Genomic DNA, 21,445 nt, shown 5'->3' on the forward strand with positions numbered 1-21,445 from the left:
AAAAGTACGGATATCATCATGATAAAACGTAAACGTTTTAAAGTTGCCCTCAAAATGAACAAAATATGACACATAGACATCCGGTTAATGCTGCTAAGATCTGTAGTGTCTAGATGGATTTTTATTTTGAAATATTTTTTCGGAAACATGTGTTATACTCATAGTTGGCTTGACCTGAATATGAGCGCTGATATTTCTGCAGGTGAAGGAGCGTTGTTCCTGTTGAACTTGTTTAGGAGTCGACAGGATGTCCTTTAAAGCATTTATCTGCTAACTTAAGACGAGGCAGTTATGTTTTGAATGTACTTTCCAAATATTACGTATGAAATGAGTCTATAGCAGCTGCAGACTCATCTTTGCAATATCATAGCCTAGCATAAAAAGTGAGCTGCTGAAGTGGAATAGTAGTGGGTCATTTTTTTTCCAAGCGTGGTCGAGTTTTGTTTTGACAAACAGGGTTTTGGTTCCTCCTGCCGACATGGAGTCGTTCGGATGCATTTCCAGTGTCCTCGGATGCTCTGCTTGCGTTGCGCTGACTGGGGTTGTGTTTGCTGCCTACAAACTTGGTGTAATCTACCAGTTGTTTCACAAGGTAGGTGATTGGAAATCGTCAGCAGCTTCAAAACATTTTTTTTTCTGTATGCTATAATTCAAAACAAATTTCCAATGTCCTGTTTGTGAAAATATTCAGTAATATTTTTAGTCCCTCTGTTCCCTCTAAGCTGTTAAATGTCAAAGGCAAGCCTGGGCTGCATTCATGTAAACTTTGACCAGCCCTGCGGTTGTCTCATAAAGGCTATTCAAACGCACTGGTTGTTAGTGGGATTGCACAAAGTAAAGGGGCACATCACAGCTGCAGGCCTGAACAATAAGTGCTGTTGTCAAAGGGAGATAATGTGACAGGTGACATTGGGAATGGCTACATGTCACTGGGACAGCAGTCTATACAATGTGTTGCTTTGTTTTTGTTTTTATTTTACACCTCTTTTAGTTCTGATTAAATCAGTGATACAATGTTAAATCTAGATGGTGAGTGTTTTTTTGGGGCAAGCAGTAAAGTTACCATGTTGATGGATTTTATCACTAGAGAGTATTTTCTAAAAAAGAAAATCCTGGGGACATCTAATAACACCTGATTCTGAATTAAAATTCTGTAGTCAGCTGGTTTCATTGAATTGTATGTAGGGCAGTGCTTCTCAATTCTGGTCCTCAGGCAAGGGGGCGCCTGCATGTTTTAGGTGTTTCCTTGCTGCCACACACCTGGATTGAATCTATGGGCGATTAACAGGCTTCTGGAGTACTTGATGCCTGCAGAAGATGTAATGCAATCATTTGGATAAGCTGTTCTGAAATGGAGGCAAATCTAAAACATGCAGGGCAGGGGGGCTGAGGACTGGAATTGAGAAGCTCTGATTTAAGGGTATCTGAGTAAAGGAAGCTGAATTCAAGTGTGTTCTTTTCAGATTTTAATTTGCAGAAAAGTAACTGTTCTTACTAATGAAGTCTGTAGTTCAAGTGAAAAAGAATGGTAAGATGTCTAATGGGTGTGCATTTGTTTTATTTGATCTTTTTACCGTTTTCTTATTGAATTCAGACTGAAACAAAGAGCCCCCGGCATGGAGGGGAGAGTGTTGCCGAAGTCCTCCGTGCGCATGGAATCCAGTTCCTTTTCACCCTCGTTGGTGGGCACATCTCTCCCATCCTGGTGGCCTGCGAGAAGGTTGGCATCCGTGTCGTTGACACCAGACACGAAGCCACTGCTGTCTTTGCTGCTGATGCTGTGGCGAGGCTCTCAGGTACACACACCTCAGCTACACAAGAAGAGCATGAGTTAATATTTGACCTCTGCGTCTCTTAGCACATACCATGTTGTTAGTAACTGTTGGGAATAAAGGAACTGAGTCTTCTGCAGCCTTTTAAGGTGTGCCTTACTGGTCAACATTATGACTTGTCAAACACAGGTGCAGCTAACGGAGATACCAGTATCTAGTTTAAATGAAAATATCGTACTAGACATAAATATTAATGCACATCTCTTCCTGCTGTGCTTCCAAGGCACTGTTGGAGTAGCCGCAGTGACTGCTGGCCCGGGCCTGACTAACACAGTGACAGCAGTGAAGAATGCTCAAATGGCGGAATCTCCATTGCTGCTTTTGGGAGGAGCTGCTGGTACATTACTGCAGGTACATCAGTGCCACCTTCTTTTCAGAATTTAATATATAGTTCATTGGTTTTTCTAAAGTACTAAAACTATTTGAACATAATGATTCAGTTGCCTGGAGCCTTGTAGCACCGCATTTAGAAAAATGTATAATCGAACAATGTAATCATCAGAGGTGTGACCAAGTCACTGTGTTGCAAGTCTCAAGTAAGTCTCAAGTCTCTGTCCTCAAGTCCGAGTCAAGTCTCAAGTAAAGACAGGCAAAAGTCGAGTCAAGTCTCAAGTCAGGAACCTTTAATTTCAAGTCATTTCGAGTCGTTTTTATTTTATTTTATTTTTATAATTTGCAATTATACATAAAATTCAAATAATAGACCATTTGTTCGTTTTAAAATATGTATTTATCTCAAATGATAGAACATGTGTAGCTGAACACAAAGTATAAAAAACATTTTTAAATTGGACCACTTTATTGCCCAGTTCTGTTAAACTTGATATTCAATAAAAAAAGACGAAAATGCTGACATTTCCACAGCACAATACAAAGAACCATAACAGCAGTTTTTTCCTCTTTTCTCTGACCTGTCAAAACAATATATTGTCAATATAATTTCCCAACGTAGATGTCTTCAAACACACCAACCATCCTTAGATGATACTAGACCCGGTTCATCATCATGATGGGTTAGAGAGACTCTGTTCCCTGTGTTCAGGTCCAGAATCTGCTTTCTGTTCCGGAGCCCCGCTCACTATCCACCGGCTTCCTGAGCTAACACGGTGCACATTATTTGTGGAGGCATTTGAAGGACCGGATTTATGGTAAATAATCACCAATTTAACCCGGAGTACACATGCTAACACGAAGTTAGCTAAAGTCAACTATCTTACAGCAAAAGAAAAGCGCCACCTACCGATCTTTGTGAAGCTTCAAATGCCGGACAAAGTTGGACGTCGTGGCATCTCCATCCGATATTCTCTTCTTGCATGTTTTACAAGTTGCAGTTCGGTTTTTAGTCGAAAGTTCATAACCTACGTAGCCAAAAGAAATTACTCACGGAAGCATATTCGAGCGGTTATTTCGTATTTCGTTCCCTGAGCTCTGCAGCTTTGCCGCGTTTTTTTAAACGTCCAAATCCTGTTAATTTGATTGGTTGTGCTGCAGCTACGTACACATACATACATAAGGAGAGAGGAAAACCATAGTGACGGTCTGCGCATATTGATACGGAATGAGTGAAATTAATTAATGACGCCACTTTATAAATAATGTGTTTAAAATTTTAAGACTTTGAGTAAAAAATATCAAGTCTTTTCAAGTAAACAGCTTCAAGTCGAGTCAAGTCCCAAGTCAATGGCATGAAAGTCAAAGTCAAGTCCGAGTCTTTGAGCATTTTTTCAAGTCAAGTCTCAAGTCGTGATTTTAACGACTCGAGTCTGACTCGAGTCCAAGTCATGTGACTCGAGTCCCCACCTCTGGTAATCATTAACTTAAGTCCCACTTTTATAGATTTTCAGTAAGCATAATAATTTAATTACCAGCATCTCCTACTTTCCTTCCAGAGACAGCAATAAGCTTATTGCACAGCTTATTTGATTTGTCTTCATCTGTGTTTAGTAAATAGCAAAATAACACTTGGGTTTAAATAATATTTCAAGCTGATAAAAACCTGGTTCTTTTTATTATGTGCTTAAATCCAAAGAAATATCTAACTGAAAGATGGTGTAAATATGATATGAATGTGCCGATCTAATAAAATACCACAACAAAACTTTAGTACAGTGGTGTCAAAAGTCGGTCCTCAAGGGCCGGCGTCCTGCATGTTTTAGTTCTCTCCCTGGTTTAACGCACCTGGATCAAATGATGGCTCATTAGAAGGCCTAAGAAGAACATTGACATGCTGAAAAGGTTGTTAGTACTACCAAGGAGAGAACTAAAACGTGCAGGATGCTGGCCCTCGAGGACCGACTTTGAGCACCCCTGCTTTAGTAGGTAGTGCTTGTTGGTGCTCCTTTTAGTTGTTGAAATGAGCTGTTTTTACCCATTTGTGTCACAGGGCAGAGGGGCACTGCAGGACATCGACCAGATGTCTCTCTTCAGGCCTCTTTGTAAGTTCTGTGCCTCCATCCAGACCGTCAGGGAGATCGTGCCAACACTCAGAAAGGCTCTAGCCATTGCTCAGTCAGGAACTCCTGGTCCTGTTTTCATCGAGTTCCCCATTGATACGCTGTACCCATACCACCTGGTGTCCAAAGAGTTTGCTGTTAAAAATCCTCCCAAAGGGCTGATGGGAAAAATTGTCTCATGGTATGAGGAAATGCTGATTTTTATAAAGAAACAAAATTGGGTCATATGTTGTGAAAAAATAAGCACTTGTTGAATCTAGATGACAATAATGTATTTATGATTATTCAGTTAATGGATTGCTTACTTGTAAGGTACCTCAATAATCACCTCATGAACCTTTTTGCTGGAGCCTGGGAGACCAGAGATGTTTCTCCACTTCCTGTTCACATCCCTCAAGCCACGGATGATCAGGTAATCTCAGATTTTGGTGTTGGCATCTAGTTGTTTTCAGTAAATATATGATCAGATAGCATCGTGTTATGGGACACAAAGGGAACAGACTCAATTGAATGTTTTGTTTCATTTCAGGTACAAAGATGCATAGAGCTAGTGAGTCGAGCCAAGAAACCCGTCATTCTCCTTGGGAGCCAAGCTACACTCCCTCCTACGCCAGCAGAAGACATCAGGTAAAGGAACATGTATTTGTCTTTCACTAATTAAAGTCTAACAATGTCATTTTGTGCGCCACAGAGAGGTATGAAATGGTGCAAGCATGTTTTTGTTTTACAGGAAGGCTTTGGAGAATCTAGGTATCCCCTGCTTTCTTGGGGGTATGTCCCGGGGCATGCTGGGAAAAGACAGCCCTATCCACATCCGACAGAACAGACGGGACGCTCTCAAAGAGGCCGACCTGGTTCTCCTTGCAGGTTCATTTTTACCATGAAGTTAATTTAGTAATGATTAATAATTTGATTAGTAATGATTTCTGAGTGCCGTTCACTCAGAAAAATAAAACTGATTGAGATGGATGACAGTGCCTTGCAAACTTATTCACCTAAATAAAACCCAGTGCATTACCTTAATAACGGAGTCCACCTATATGTAACTAAGCACACAAAATTGAATTCTAAACCCAAAATGAATTGGAAAATCTATGGAAAGACTTGAAAATAGTTGTTTACATGTGATCTCCTTCCAATCTGGCTGAGATTTGAGCTGTTTCAGAAAAGGAAAAGGGGATTTAAAAAAAAAAAACATTTTTAAGAGTTTTATTTTTCAAATTAAATTGGCAAAACTACATTGCTAGACAAAATAATGAAGGATTGTGAGTATTTGTTCTTGTTTATTTTGTAGGCACTGTGTGTGACTTCCGACTGAGCTATGGCAGAGTTCTGAACAGAAGGAGCAAGATAATCGCTGTCAACAGGGACAAGTCACAGCTGCTGAAAAACTCTGATATGTTCTGGAAACCAACTATAGCAATTCAGGGTAAATTTGTAAAGTGCTATCTTTATTATAATTAAAGTACCACTTTATTGTTTGCCCGTAAATTGGATTATTTATAAAATTGTCAGGTTTCTTGTGTAGTAATAAAAGTCTGGAAAATAATAGAATTTGCTTTTATAATTTTCCAGGTTGGGATAAATATGAAAATGAGATTTGTATTTCTTGCTCTATTATGTAAACCATGAAAAAAAAAAATCATAATTAAAGTCCACAAACACAAGTGAAATAGCTCATCATCACACTGTTGAAACTGGCATTGTGTCACTTTATTATTTCTGTAACAGATGCACAGATAATAAGACCCAAATGTTCAGAATTCTGTTAAAAATGTGGAAGTCCTCTATTGTTAATTTAATTATGGTTATTTATTCTCCTAACTGTGGAATCTTAAATCTAATAATGCCTTTTGAAGTTTTTTATTTATTTTTTTTTTAGGTGACGCTGGGTCATTTATTGTGCGTCTCTCTAAGGGGCTGAAGGGCCATCGCTGTCCTGAGGAATGGCCTCAGAGCCTCAAAGCTGGAGATTCTACCAAAGAAGATGCAAACAGGTGAGCATTGGGAGGGAAGGGGGTTCTGCACAGTTAGTGTGGAAAATATAATAATGCACTGTTGGTTACAAAATCATTCCTCAAATGTTCAACTTCAGGGCTAAAGCTAATGAGAAGACGGAACACCACCTAAATCCTTTAAAAGTCCTCCACTGTGTGGATGAGCTGATGGCTGAGGACAGCATCATTGTAGCAGATGGGGGAGATTTTGTGGGAAGTGCTGCCTATATAATGAGACCAAGAGGACCTTTGCGTTGGTTGGATCCAGGTAATATACAAGCAACAAGATGATTAAACCAGCAGAATCATAGTAATAAACTCTTGTAGTTAATTTAATCAGCGTCTTAGCTATGCTACAGAATCACTAGTACCAATGTGTTGTGTTCTTTCCTTTGAAATGTCTTAATCCAGTTGGTTCATGTTCCTGTAGGAGCCTTTGGAACTCTGGGAGTAGGAGGAGGTTTTGCTTTGGGAGCAAAACTGTGCCGTCCTGAGTCTGAGGTATAATGTTGACATTATTTATTTCATTAACTCTCACGTTTCATTCCTTATCCAAAGGAATTATTTTTTTTGCATATTTTGCAGGTGTGGATAGTCTATGGAGACGGCTCCCTGGGCTACAGTGTTGCAGAGTATGACACATTTACCCGGCACAAGGTAAACGCATGAATCTTTGACTTAAACATGCAAGACTCAGATATTCATCTGATACAGGAAAAAGGTCACACTTTGTTCTGATTTATCACAGTGTGTTTGCTCACACTGTTAGGATTTCTCACCATCCTAGTTTGTTTAGAGATGCACAGATCAGAGTTCTGTGTCTGATTTATGAGCGCTAAATAAATAGGGCACTTTAGTGCAGGTCTAGTTTTTGTACAGGTTTTGGTAAATTCTTTTTCTGTAAGAATTTTACTATAATATATATTTTTTAGCTTTCCTGTTAACAGAAACTATAGTGAAAGCTGAGGTTGCCATTCTGCTGTGCAAGAAAGCACTTGATCTGAAACGGGCTTTCACAGAAACATTGCAACCCTACTGGTCAGAGCAGAGAAGGGCTGAGCTCACCATGTGGATATTTTAACCTTTTTCATGTGTTTTGTGTGATGTAAACTTGGTAATGTTCTCTATTTTTTCCTTTGCGGTGTTTGACTTGTGAAATGTTGGACGTGTGGACAGTGAACACATTAGTGAGCTCCACCCGGTTGCTTTTAATTACTTGCCTTGATGCCGTCTTTAATTTTTCCTTTGACATGGGTATAGATAATGCTAAGATAATGGTCTGGGTGGAGCTTACCTGAAACAGAGCTGAAGATTGATCTTTGATTTCTGTGTTTAATATCCTTTAGCAGTGAAGCACCTAATTTAGCTATTGATTGCTAAATCAATAGCTATTGATTGCCGAAATCTTAACTTCAGTGGGGGAAGTTGGTACTTTTACTGCTCTGAAAAAGATATGATTTTTGAGCCTTCAACCTGGTGAACATCAGTCAAGGCTGATGAAACTGAAAAAAAAAATACAGTTATTAAATTCTGATCGCTAATTTTTTATGCAGGCATAGAAGCAAATGGATGTGCTGCTACATTGACCAGATGGTGTACTGTGATTATTTTACTTGATCACTTTGCTCTTCAGACACCAGTTATATCTGTGGTTGGAAACGATGCGTGTTGGAGTCAGATCTCCAGAGAGCAGGTTCCCATCCTTGGTAGCAACGTGGCTTGTGGCCTTGCTTTTACAGGTATGTATTTGACCACAGATGTGTGTTGTAACGTCCACAGTATTGCATCCAATAGCCCAAAGAACATTGTTTATGTAGTTGTATATTGCTAAGCAACAGCTCAATGTGAAAAAGTCATCTTTCATTTTTTCCAGATTATCACACAGTGGCAGATGGTTATGGCGGTAAGGGCTACCTTGTCAGACGAGAAGACGAGAACCGGCTAAGTGACATCATAAAACAGGCTCAAAGGGATGCAAAGGAGGGCAAGGCTACTCTTCTCAATGTTTTGATAGGGAAGACTAATTTCAGAGAAGGATCTATCTCTGTGTAGAGCATCTCTGCATTAAAAGCACTCGCATATCCTTTTACTTTTAACTTTGGCTTCCTATGTCTTTTTTTTTTGTCAATTTCATAAGGGATTTCAGCTTGTGATTTAGTTTTGAATTGCATTTAATATATCCTTAGACGTTAGGACCATATTTTTGACAAGTTGACCCATTAGTTGCAGTAACAGTCAATCTAGTTTACCTCAGAGATAATAATACCAACAACCCTCTCCAGACTTTGTAAGTTTGAAAATTATGCATTTGCTGTTCGTCGTGCTGCCTTCAAGGTTGCAGAAAGCAAGTCTTACAATTTGGAAAGGGAAATGATGAATAATCAGACATGTTGCTCTATTTAGGAAAATCCCTTCCTATGTTTTTAAAATTTAAACAACCCAATGCAAGTTTGCAAATAAACTAGCTACCAGGATTACATGTGCAGAGTGAGCGATGACTTGAGTTGTCCAAAGTGACCAGAATGCCTTTTTTCTACTGTTTGGATATGAACACTGGGCCTTTAACAGGGATTCAGGATATGTTGGAACTGTAACCTCCAGCCTCCACAAATGCTTAGAAAAAAGAATTACCTGAGCTACAAATATTTCTGTGAATGTTGTCACCTGACAAATGGTTTGCCTTTCAATGTTTGATTGTATCTTAATATGCATTACTATGTATACATTGGAAATGATTGATGATTCAATAGAAATTAAAGATGTTTAATACTTTTTTTGAAATTGTTTTCTTTTTAAATACGACTACTAAAATTATTTTTTGACTTCGAGGTCAAACCTTCAACTCATTTCACTGCTATATGCAGTTTTATGAAAAACAAAACAAATGGGCAGTAGAAATTTTTTTTTAAAATTTGTATTTTACTTTATTTTTGACGTGGATGGGCCTGCTGTCTGGGGGGGAATATATACCACACAAACAGTAGCTAAAATGAGGCCTTGTCTCACTAGAGTAGTTTAATAAAATATTAATTGGTATGAAAAGACAAGTGCATTTTTTATACATTCATTTTACATCTAAATTCGAGTTAAGAAGTATATCTAAAAAAAATATTAAAGGTAATCTCAGATATTTTGTCTTTTCTTTTAAAAAGGGGTCTTTGAAAACCATCAATCTTCTGAATTGTAGTTTATTTTTCCAACAGCAGATGGCAGGCTAGCCGTGGGAAATGCCAGAATTGAATATGCTGACGTGTAAATTCCTAAAAGGAGACTGTATGGATTTTCTATAGTGAAAGAGGCCAATTGAGAAATAGGTTTTGTGGCGAATGTATTTATTCTCTACTTCTTTTCAAATAACTATGAGTTTACCTTTTAGCTATCAGTTGACATTAATCAAACCGTTTTCTGAAGAAACGTAAAATACTTTTTTCATAAACAATACGTTTTCTAAATGAGCGCAATAAAAGGTAAAAAGTAATGTCATACTCGAGTTTATCAGCTGCACATCCTAAATTATGTAAGCAATGCGTCTCAGCTATATATTTTTAGGCCTCAAGCCTATATTGAAATGCGCTTTGTAAACATTTTAATTTCTGACTTTGGAAGTTGGAGAGATTTGTTGCTTGGCAGTTAAACAATCCGGTGTAATATAAGTTTGAAAAAAGAAAAATATTGTTGGAGAAACATTTGTTCTATCGCTGAAAAATGTCATGGGATTTTGAAACTATGTCGAGTTGATTGTAATATTTTACTTTACCAAGCTTACAAAACATTAAATATTATGTGTTTTACGGTGACGTTCTATTACGGCAGCGCAACGCAGATTTACCGTAGCACGTGAAAGCGTCATAAAACCCGGTGCACATTACGGTCCGCGGGCGGTCACTTTTTAACAGTCAGAAAACCGTCAATATAGACAGAAGAGCTGCGAGAGGCTCTGACAGCAGCAGAGGTCGAGAGCGTTTATGACACATGACTCATGGGGAGAACACATTAAAACTATTTTTATTGGAAAAATATTTGAGGCGCTAGTTCTACTGTCACAATGACCGGAGGCAGTGGTGCCGAGGGAGTTTCATGCGTTTAACAAACCTGGATTTTTTTTTCTCTTTTTTTTTGGACTTTGATGAAAAAAACAACAACAACCCATTAAACTTACAACGAGAAAACAGCGAGGCTATTGTCACCGAACTGTCAGTGGTGAGTGGTCATTTATCAGATTAACATCAAGACTTAATAAAGAAAAAAAAAGGAAGGAAGAAAAATGCCACGAAGGCTTATTGATTTCCGAACTAATTAAAGTGGATCAAGTTCTACCTTGACTGACTTCATCTGACTTAAAATCAAAAGACATCTAAAATTAAGCTGAAGTAAACACTGGAGTTACCTGGAGCAAGGTAAGCGACGTTTACATGTTCTTTTCTTATTGTTTGCTTTCTTCAATCGGACATCTACATTTTATTTGTGTCCAGTCACAAACACAATTTACCCTTGGGCAGCTTCTAGGAATACTACGGTAATTAAACGATATTTCTGAACTTACAATTGAACTAAAAAGAATATACATTTAAAATGATTTGAACCAAAATATTCTGTTATAAAGTTAAAAAATGTAGTGGCCACAAAGTTATTGATAAAAAAGCGTATAGTCTCTACCATTAGGTGAGGTGCGTTTCCGGAAGGAAATTAGTAAAATATTTCCTGGTTGTACGGCACGCACAGTGCCGTACAACTTATTAATTCATTAATGTTCTTGATTTGAAACTCCTTCACTTTCTGTGAGGACATTGGTGTCCTCACAGAAATGCTAACTAATGCTATCTAAGGGGTTAGTTAGTGTGACATCTAAGGGGTAATAAAGTTTTCCCCCTGAGGATCTCAGATCTCTTTCCCAAGGGAAATCCAGCCAAGAGAGCAGGGGTGGCATTCAACTTAAAAATCACACAAAACAACAGTTGTAATAAAAAATGTTCAGAGTTAAGATTGGCCCAATCATCTCATGCCAAAAATCCAAGAACTGTATTACCCTGATTTACTTCTTAGTCTCTGAATCACTATTTTCAAAATGCCTTTTGAACAAAGATTGTGACTCCATTGTTTCCTTTGTGGGATAAAATCAAGACGTAATTTTACCGGAATGGATTTGCATGTAAACACAATGACTGAGGTAATGACCATGTAGGGATGTCTAGTTTACACTAGTGTGGAAAAGACAAGATTGAATGACAAAACCACCGTTAATGGTAATGTCATTGTCCTGTGACTTTCACTACATAAGATGCAAAGACAATTGGCAGATATAGTCATGTTAATTCTGAAAAAACTGTTTTCTGAGTGACTTTTGAAAATAGAAAAGACATGCAGAGTTTGTCTTTGATGCAATCCTAATTAGAGCTTCAACTTTGTTGTGCATCTTCCTTCCATTAGCAATGAATTGAAAAACTGAGCTCAGAATGGTCTATGCTTAATTTACATATAAGGTAAACTATGTGAGGCAACAATTTAACTCTATGGAACACCCACATGTATTTGTAATAAGTCTGACCTTAATGTCCTGAGTTTGACCTATGACATAATTTCATAGTCACTCAGCTTCTTGTTTGGAAAAACTAATAATAGTTTTTCCAAGTATTGAGACCGGTTTATACCAGCCATTGTGTAAATTGGTCAGACCAGCTCCTATAGAGATATTAAGTGGTTGGTCATGTTTTTTGCAGGAGCTGAATGGCCTCTGTTGTAGCAGTGAAAACTGAGAAGCGTCCTGCAGCTGATTCTCAGGATGCAGAGTCAAACGCTAAAAAGCCCAGGTAAGCTCAGGTGCACCTGCATGCCACTGCTGTTACATATTCAGGATTTCTTTGCAGAACTAATTCACATCATTGGAAGTGCTAGATGAAGGTAGATACTAGTTTCCAACTGCATGCTAGTGCAAAATCAGTAGACATGAAGGCTTTGTTTGACTTTCATGCTGTCAGAGGGATTAGGGAAGCACCGTATTTGGAACCATTATCATTTGATTTATGCCTGCCCCAAAGGAAATTGCTGCCCAGCCTGAAGACCAAGCGAGCCCCCGAGCTTGTTCTGGTGATTGGTACAGGGGTGAGCTCTGCAGTGGCTCCGCAGGTTCCTGCTCTTCGCTCTTGGAAAGGGCTTATACAGGCCCTCCTTGACGCAGCCAATGATTTTGATCTGCTGGAGGAGGAGGAGAGCCGGCGTTTCCAGAAGCACATGCAAGAAGATAAGAATTTGGTGCATGTGGCCCATGACCTCATTCAGAAACTTTCCCCGGTAAGACCGTCTGAGTCTTTTTTTTCCCTTTCTTCCCTTTCCTAAAGTTCTCCTTTGCACATGCACAAACACATGTTGGACTGCCAACACTGGCTGTGACCTTTAGTGAAAAAGGGATGTTATGATTTTACTTCCACAGATTCACATCCAGACATTATTCATACTTTCTCAGTGAACTTTGTCATGATGTAAGACTTAATTGTTAGGCTTCTTTTGTTAAAAACAGTCAATGCAAAAACACATTATAGTCATTTTGTTCACTTGGTTAACAGGTTGAGTGTTTCTTAAATGCAAGTTTCTGCAAAAAACGTGCATTAAAACCCTCCTTATGATTCCTTCATGGATTGCATCCAAAGAGTTAAACTTTCTTAAAGTCTTGTGAAGTGTTTCTGATCAGTGCTTCTCCTAGCTTTGTGAAGGTCTTTACAGTTTTCATCAGACTTTTGCTGCTTTATCACTTTTTAACTATTTAGTCATTTGGCCCTTCACGGTATATTGTACACACAATGTTTAATGTTAAGAAAATGGAAATAACAGGAAAACTAATATGCTTTCTCAAAGTGATGTCTTAAAAAACAGCTTGTTTTGGAAACATGTAGGTGTGGCTAAAAAATAAGTTCATAATTGTGCTAATTCATGAATTCCACTAAAGAAGTTTTGACCTTAAGTGTTTTTGCTGCAGGATGCTTGTAACACACATCTGTTTTAAAATCAATCTTATGAGATTACGGTCCAGTTTACAACAGAATGAATCGTCGGTCAAACATAAAGTGGTGAACACAAAACATTCCTCTGCAAGAGGTCATTTATTGAATGTAAATGAAAATGTCCAAAGGAATTGTTTGACATTACTTTTGGGGAACTAGAAGAAATTTTACTCAATATTACTCATATTACTCATCTGTAAATCTGGCTACTTGGAAGAAAAAGAGATCATGGATTCTAAAAAATTAACATGACAATGTATTGGGATCAAAGATAAAGGACATTCTACATTTGCAGCAGCAAAAGTAGAATTTACAACTTGTTTAGTTGTAGATTATCATATTAAAGAATAAAATGACAATTTTTGCAATAAAATTGTAATTGTCGATGAGTGTCTCCTGGTCGTAGCTGAACTGTGCATGCTGCAGTGTCTAATGCATAGCAAACCTAATTTCTACAGTCTTGAACTGTTTTCAACAGTCTCAGAAACATCACAGCAGTTTATACAAGCCTAATATTGTGAGCCTTTGAATTGTCATTATCTTCGCATTGCACGATTGCTTATCAAGAAGACGATGATTACTTTCACTCCCAGTGGAAGTAAGAGAGGATTTACCACCAGTGATATGAAACACAGTTATTTGGACTGGATCTTTGTACACATTGGTAATTATAGTAATTTGTCCTTGAAAAACAAAATTTGTTTCCTCAGTCTTGTTAAAATGTCCAGCAAAATATTTGGCATTTAACAGCATCCTCTGTCTGATTTCTACAATAGAAATTAGACTATTCTAAAATAGTCTGTTGTGAAAAAAGACAAAACCATCTCAACCAGTGGAGACCTTTTATTAAAATTTGTTCTCGTTCACTTAAGTTGAAGGTACAGGTTGGTCCCAAGTGCAATTCAAGCCTTTAGACAACTTGTATCAAGTTTGCAACATTTTAGAATGTATAAAGTGTTTTTTTTCTTGTTTATATGTTTGATTTTGTTAAGCGCGAAAATTGTGTTGACGGTCGTTGGCTGAAGTTTCCCCTTGTAGAACTGAAGCACCTCCATTTGCTGTGTAAGCAATCATCAGCTTCACTTTAGATAGTTAAATGCAAACAACTGGGTAGAGGTTTAACACTGTAAAACTTTTGACTGAATTAAAAAAAATGTAACTCACATCAAATGAAGACATCAAGAGAAATATCTACTCCCGGTACTGTATTAAATGTTTATACCCTTTTTGCAGAACCTCACTTCAAGAATTCTAATTCTTTAGTTATACAACCCAAGAATCTCCTTTAATATTTGATTTGACATATCCTTGGTCTATGTTGTATAAAATGATACTCAACAAGTTGATTTTATACACAAGATGTTTATATTGATTCTAGAAATGGAACTTATCTAATGTTTTTCTTCATTAGATAGTTAGTCTCTGTCTAGTTGGACTCTGACACTCTTGACTTGGTCTCCAAGTTGCATCAACAGTGCTGTTAAACCATGAAAATATACATCCTTATGCATGGAATAAAGTTTTCCAGTTTGTCAAAATTTCAAAACATTTTCCATGTGGTCCACCAATCAAAATCAGCTAATTTCCATGAAAATTCAAGCAATTTACTACTACAAGTTACTATTACACGTCCTAACGGTGACCATTTGTATGTCTATAGGAAGTCACATTCACTTTGAGACCACCACTAGTTTTTGGAAGGTATCTCATAAAATGATGTACTTTAACTGATTTTGCCTTTCATGAGTTTGTGATGGTATTAATGGATCTATAAAACATTTAGGTGGGGAAAAAATCTGCAGTATTTACATACAACCAAACCGGTCTGATCTGGAGCGGGACTGGCAGATGGGAGTCTTAATACCGTTTGCCTCCTGTGTTAGTCATGTCTCATCGCACCTTTGACATTGATAAAAACACGCTTTGTTTCAGCTCCCAGCCTGTCGGGACAAAGAGAACAAACAGCGCCTTTATGGCTTTATCCGTTGTGTTTATTTCGATCCACAGTCGTGCAGACACGAGCCCACTCCCCTTGGTCACAGACACAGCAGGGTCCAGCGCAGCCGGCCGGAGGGAAGAAGAAAAAAAAGCAAACAAACAAACAGGGAATAATGTGAACCAGAACCGCCACCCCATTTCCTCCCCTCCTGTAGCCCAGATTTTCCATTCAGACTTAAAGCTCCACCTGTGACTACAATGGGTCCATAGTAAAACATATTAATTTTTAGTCGCTCCATTCACAAAACCGGCGTTAATGTTTTTCTCTTGTTTTATAGGGATACTTTTACTCTTCTGTGTGTGATTTATCCTCTAAAAGTGTTAGCTTCAGACAAAGGTGACCTACTAAATGAAACTTTATTTTTGTGACTGTGTTTTACCATTTCCATAATCTGCACTCGTCGTTAATCATTTGTACTTGGAATGCTGACATGTGTCTGGGTGTGAGACACCTGCCTTATAGCCAGTTAGAGGTTTAACCCACTTTCATGGATTTGTGTACCGGCCAAGTTTCTGCACTCTGTAGAAGTAATGAGTGTAGCAACAGCAAGGCTCTTAACACATGTGCTGTTCCAAGCAAAAAAGAAATTGTTCATTCATCTGTTATTGTTTATAGATTAGTTATCACCTACTATGCTTATAGTAATTATTTAAATGGTAAAAATGTATTTGTTGAAAGCAATTAGTGAGTCTTCCCTGTGAATGAAAGATCATTTTTTGTTTGAAATGGATATTTTGAAGAAGAAGGGTTGTTTATTTGTCTATTTGTTGGTTATTACATAAGTTGCGAGTCAGCCCAAGGACAGGGTGATCAGGATGGGTGCTGCGGACACTAGCTGTGGATAATGAGCTTCTTCCTGTGGAAGGGACTCCTGCTGTTTAGCCCATTAGAGCTGTAATCTGTGGAAGGCGGTGGAGCATTTCCTTCCAATCTCAGATCACCTTGGTCACTGCGCTAGCCTTTGCTATTCTTAGCTATCAGCATCTTTCTCGCTCTTTGCTTTTTGGGGGGGTTACAAGACCCTAATCAAGGTAAGGATGAAAATTATGCCACGCAGTGACAGAACATAAACTTTTAAGTGGAGTAATGAAGCGTGAGCAACTGCTCAAGTGGTTAGATTAAGGATCAGAGGGGCAATGGAGTGTTGGACTCATGTTTCAAAATCTGACACACAACTGTTCATTAAAGGTTGAATTTAAATTTGCAGCTTTAATTTGCACCCTGAAGAGTGCAAGAATGTGAAAATGTGTATTTTCAGACTTTATTCCCGATTCTATTGTCTCATTGTTTGTCTATCCATCCTTTCATTTCTTTACAGCCAGTGGATATAGCAGATTCCTTGTTAAAAGCCTAACCTCTATAAGAATATCTGCTAGAAACTCAGATTCCTTTTCTGAAAAGAGTTGAGATCTCTGAAAATATTGAGTTTGGAAAAATGTGTAAAAATGTGTTGAAATCCTGATTTTTCCTATTCAAAAGCTAGAAAGAATTAACCCTTTTTCTTAGAACACAAGATTTACTTTTTTCTTTTTTTCTTGCTACTCTGTTTAGCAGTACTTAGAGTGAATAATCCTCCTTCAGGTCACCTCAGTCCTCAGATACACATTTTTATTCTGAGACTTGATTCCTACATGGATTGGTCATGTTGGATCATGAGTCAGTCTGATCAAAAAGCATTTTGTTTCGAGTTAAAAATTTGGCCTCACATTTGGCCAACTTTGTTTAATGGGCTAGAGGCATTTTTAGTTCATCTTGTTCGGATTTCTTGTTTGTCATATGAAAATATATCATATACTTAACTTAGTTATATAAGGTATTTTCTGCTCTAGGAGAACAGTACAGTATTTCTTCTACATTTAGTGTTTAAATTCTGATCTTGGATTCCTCTAATTACTTAAACATCATCATCTGGGTTAAGTGGTTGAGGTTGTAAAGCTAAATGAATCTTTTTTTTGCCTTTTTTGCAGAGGGAATCCTAAGTTAATTTGTTTGTGCTATGGCACTACTAATGCCTGAGGGTACTCTGGCTTCTTCCTGCAGTCAAAAAGTATGACTGTTAGGTTAAATGATCTCTAAATTGCTCTTAGGTTTACCATAAAGTAGAGTTTGATCAAATATTTTCTATTATTAATATCATTAATAATAGAATATCATGACTTCTGCAAGCATTTTGCATGTTAACACTTGTACGACGAACTTAAAATGTTCTGGAGGCTACAAACACCCATATGATATGTATTTATCAACATAACATAAGCAATTGAAAACGTAGGAAAAAGCAGACAATTTAAATCACTTGCATGATGTAGAATAGATTTGCAACATGTTCACAGAAATGAGAAACTGTCTATGTGATGTGCACAAGTGACGCAATGATTTCAAAATTGAACAAGTAGCTGTGAGGAATTGCATTGTTTTGAGAAATGCACCAAAGGGCAGTGTGCTGTGTACAAAGACATTTTAAAGAAGGGCTGCGGTTGCCTTGTGTCATGTTTCCTAGAGGACGGGAAATGTTCGATCCACGTTCTTCAAAGACTGTCTGTACGAAGTGTTTGACGACTTGGAGTGCAAGATGGAGCACGCAGGGAAACACCTCTTGCGATCGGTGCTGCAGTTGATGGAGAGCGGTGCGTTGGTGCTTACCACCAACTTTGACAACCTGCTGGAGATCTACGCAGCCCATCAGGGCACCAAACTGGAGTCTTTAGACCTGACTGATGAGAAAAAGGTAAACTCTGCTTCGACTGTATTGTGGCACTAATTGATCTGTCCTGTAACAATGCATGATGTCAGCTTTTTTTTTATCCTTAAACGAGTGCAAAGGTCACTTATGCATGTCCAACAGTAAGCAGTGAGTTCTAGTTTACTACATAAGTCTCATAGAGTAGCTTAAAAATAATGACCTGTGGGAAATGCAAATTTAGTTTTGTATTTCGTATCGCACGCACAGTAATACGCCTGAAAACATATGTTTCTTCTGTTGAAATTTCATACAGTGGTGACTAACTTCCCATTTATGACATTGCATGTATATGAAGCTCCTTGTTGGCAGCTTTTGGGGAAACAAAGATAAGCCGTTTCTGTTTCTGACAGGTGGAAGAAAGTTAAAGTTCAAGCCACTGATGTCAGATTCTATAGATCAAACTGTTTACTTTTGGTTTACCACTGTGCTGAACATTAATCTGTCTTTCACAAAGAGTTGTCCTGTCACCTGCATTGGCCTCAGCTTAGAGTTTAGTCATGCAGATATTAGATCTGAGAGTGACCTGATGCTTTCCCTCTCAGCCCTGGTATTTATACCTTGTCTCCACTGGGACTAATGTTCTCTCACTACTACTCGGTGATCGTACTCTCTGCCCAGCAAGAACAGGATTTTGTGCAGTGGACTGTTAAGTGTACGTGTCTTGTTCGTAGGTGTTGGAGTGGGCTCAGGAGAAACGGAGGTTAAGTGTTCTGCATATTCACGGTGTTTACACTAACCCATGTGGCATTGTGCTGCACCCTGCTGGCTATCAGAACGTACTGAGGAACACTGAGGTTATGGTGAGTCCTGGACTTTCTTTTTCTCTTTTCTTTTATACTTTGGTTTGTTTAATATTCCAGCTACTGATTAAAGATGGCACCAATTGTTAGTAGTGTTTTGTTTTTCTTTTTACAGCGTGAGATCCAGAAGCTGTATGAGACTAAGTCCTTTGTGTTTCTCGGCTGCGGACGCACGGTGGACGACACGACCTTTCAGGCTTTGTTCCTGGAGGCGGTCAAACACAAGTCAGACCTGGAACACTTTATGCTTGTGCGGCGGGAAGACGTGGGAGAGTTCAAAAAGCTGCGTGATAACATGTTGGACAAGGGCATCAAGGTAATCTCGTACGGCGACGAGTACGCTGACCTGCCTGAGTACTTTGAGAGGCTGGCCAACGAGATCTGCAACCGCGACGTCTCTACCAACGGCTGGGGTAAGCTGCATGAGAGCCAGTGGATCTGGTTTTAGCTCCTTAAGTCAGTTATTGTTACATGTTAATTGGGCCAGTTTGTGTGGGTGAGGAGAACTGAAAGAAGCTCCACATCATCTCTAAAGGAGAATGAAAGACTTAAGTAACAACATACTATTCTAGAGCTTGAGCTATTCTAGTCCCTGTTCCATCACAAGGTTTGGCTCAGCTCCACTTTCTCCTTCTGTAAGCTCTACATGGGATACTTTTTAAGCAAGGAGTTAGTCAGGGAGATTTTTTTTTGCTAATCTTGAGCAACATCTACTGTGCTGTAGATGTTGCTACTGAGATCAAACAAATGTCATCAAAGGTAGCCTGACTAAATGCAAAAAGCAGTTTTCAAATCATGATTTCATTCATTAAGGGAAAAGGGCAATCCAAGCACAAGCAAAAACACAATTATGAAGCATATGAGATAACTGGCTTTGAGTGGAGGAAATGTGACCTTTTCTTCTTTGCAGAATTTATCTAGAATGTGTCTTTGCTCAAGAAATGCTTAATGTTCTTGAGCATTAATATCTGAAGTAATCTTATGCCTCATCTTCTTAATTTAATTTAAATCAAGATTTTGGCTTGGTAACACCAAATCTTTCACTTTATTGTTTTAAGCTGTTCACAGGTATCAGATCTCCTGGTACATAATCCAAGTAAACTTGATCTTGATTCTCACCTGGTCTTGAATGTCTTTGGCTTGATGCATGATGTGTTGCCTTTTGAATTCTTGAACCTTTCATCGTGTTGCACTTCAGGCTTTGTTGTATAGATGGAAGGAAAATTGAACATAAAACTAGGTTCATCAAATTGTACATGGATATTTATTTGTTCAACATGCAGTCAATCATAAGTCTATTGTCACAACCACAAAGAGAACTTTAGGATTGTGTTAATAAAACACCATTAAAAACATAATAATAAAATACCTCAGAGTAAACAGTTTTATGATTTTGACCATGAACTTCTCTACTTTAGCTTTTTAAGTTTCTCTCCTTTTTAAGAAGTTTTATATATGTATATATATATATACATAAACAAAGTTATGAGTTAAACGGGGAGGTCAAATTGAAGCAGACCTAAGAGGATTTAAAATCCTTCATTATACTTGAATCCAGGTTTTCTCAAATTTTTCTACCTTCATGAAAAATTCAGATCTTGAAGTTGAACTACACAATTAATTGAATTGCAATTATCAATGCAATATCAGCGTGAGCAGCATTGCAATCACACAAACTTGCTCTGGATCCCATTACTGACTGTTGATTTGTAGTTCAATACTCTCATAAATTTACAGGGATATTGTGATGGAGGAAAAATATGTTATTTGCTACAGATATGCTGACTGTTAATACTTCAATTTAAAAATGTATATTTTTGTGTGCTATGTTTTTCCATGTAAGGAAGATTCCAAAGAAATGTTGAATATTATATAAATAAATCTTTTATTTTGATCCACAGGATCACCTTCACAAAACGCAGAGGAACAGCAGAATGGCTTCAGCACACAGAAAAACCTCCTACAGGGCTAAGACCAGATGCAACTCCTTGATTCAGAGAAGATGCCACTTTCAATAGACATTTTCAGAATAACACAACTTAAAAACTTGGCCCAAAACTCATTTCCTTAATGCATGGAAAGTGTCAGCTGTGACATTTGATTTCAAATTGTTTATTCATATATATATACAGTACAGACCAAATGTTTGGACACACCTTTCTAATTCAATGGGTTTTCTTTATTTTCATGACTATTTATAAGGCAATAAATCCCACTTATTAACCTGACAGGTCACCTATGAAGTGAAAACCATTTCAGGTGACTACCTCTTGAAGCTCATCAAGAAAATGCAGAGTGTGTGCAAAGCAGTAATCACAGCAAAAGGTTGCTACTTTGAAGAAACTAGAATATAAGGGGTATTTTCAGTTGTTTTACACTTTTTTGTTTAGTGCATATTTCCACATGTGTTATTCATAGTTTTGATGCCTTCAGTGTGAATCTACAATGTCAATAGTCATGAAAATAAAGGAAACTCATTGAATTAGAAGGTGTGTCCAAACTTTTGGCTCTGTACTGTATATGCTGTATATATATACAGTATATATATGTATATATATATATATAATCTTTTTTTCTCTCAGCAGACTTTTGAAATTTGTTTCTTTTACAGCTTGTGCTGGATCTA

The 21,445-nt window shown here is 37.9% G+C and overlaps 2 protein-coding genes across 4 annotated transcripts; both read left to right on the forward strand.

The window, feature by feature from the left end:
• The first annotated feature begins 149 nt into the window (after positions 1–149).
• On the forward strand, positions 150–9,063 carry ilvbl (ilvB (bacterial acetolactate synthase)-like). Of its 3 annotated transcripts, XM_028045769.1 has the most exons (14): positions 151–592; positions 1,595–1,796; positions 2,056–2,183; positions 4,216–4,466; positions 4,598–4,697; positions 4,815–4,912; positions 5,016–5,152; positions 5,580–5,714; positions 6,168–6,282; positions 6,381–6,550; positions 6,713–6,783; positions 6,868–6,939; positions 7,916–8,021; positions 8,156–9,063. In XM_028045769.1, the coding sequence occupies exons 1-14, from the start codon at positions 479–481 to the stop codon at positions 8,332–8,334; spliced, it is 1,878 nt and encodes a 625-aa protein (XP_027901570.1). In that variant the 5' UTR covers positions 151–478; the 3' UTR covers positions 8,335–9,063. The 3 variants fall into 3 exon arrangements, 1 of the variants encoding a protein (XP_027901570.1); XR_003599121.1 differs by having other exon boundaries at positions 150–592; positions 6,694–6,783; positions 6,868–8,021; positions 8,156–8,236; XR_003599122.1 differs by lacking the exon at positions 8,156–9,063 and having other exon boundaries at positions 150–592; positions 6,694–6,783; positions 7,916–7,982.
• Positions 9,064–9,450: 387 nt separating this feature from the next.
• On the forward strand, positions 9,451–20,937 carry fam118b (family with sequence similarity 118 member B). Its single transcript, XM_028045772.1, has 7 exons — positions 9,451–10,679; positions 12,000–12,089; positions 12,318–12,570; positions 17,777–18,004; positions 18,691–18,819; positions 18,935–19,232; positions 20,721–20,937. The coding sequence occupies exons 2-7, from the start codon at positions 12,007–12,009 to the stop codon at positions 20,789–20,791; spliced, it is 1,062 nt and encodes a 353-aa protein (XP_027901573.1). The 5' UTR covers positions 9,451–10,679; positions 12,000–12,006; the 3' UTR covers positions 20,792–20,937.
• Positions 20,938–21,445: the final 508 nt, after the last annotated feature.

Source organism: Xiphophorus couchianus, chromosome 18, assembly GCF_001444195.1.
Source record: "Xiphophorus couchianus chromosome 18, X_couchianus-1.0, whole genome shotgun sequence".
In the NCBI taxonomy this organism is placed as follows: Eukaryota; Metazoa; Chordata; class Actinopteri; order Cyprinodontiformes; family Poeciliidae; genus Xiphophorus; species Xiphophorus couchianus.

Excerpts from the sequence above, each read along its gene's own strand:
- ilvbl (XM_028045769.1), top strand. The coding sequence starts at position 479 with ATGGAGTCGTTCGGATGCATTTCCAGTGTCCTCGGATGCTCTGCTTGC. Across the intron at positions 6,551-6,712 it reads TTTGCGTTGGTTGGATCCAG|GAGCCTTTGGAACTCTGGGA; the intron begins GTAATATACAAG and ends ATGTTCCTGTAG. Across the intron at positions 6,784-6,867 it reads TGTGCCGTCCTGAGTCTGAG|GTGTGGATAGTCTATGGAGA; the intron begins GTATAATGTTGA and ends CATATTTTGCAG.
- fam118b (XM_028045772.1), top strand. The coding sequence starts at position 12,007 with ATGGCCTCTGTTGTAGCAGTGAAAACTGAGAAGCGTCCTGCAGCTGAT. Across the intron at positions 12,571-17,776 it reads TCATTCAGAAACTTTCCCCG|AGGACGGGAAATGTTCGATC; the intron begins GTAAGACCGTCT and ends CATGTTTCCTAG. Across the intron at positions 18,820-18,934 it reads TGAGGAACACTGAGGTTATG|CGTGAGATCCAGAAGCTGTA; the intron begins GTGAGTCCTGGA and ends TTCTTTTTACAG.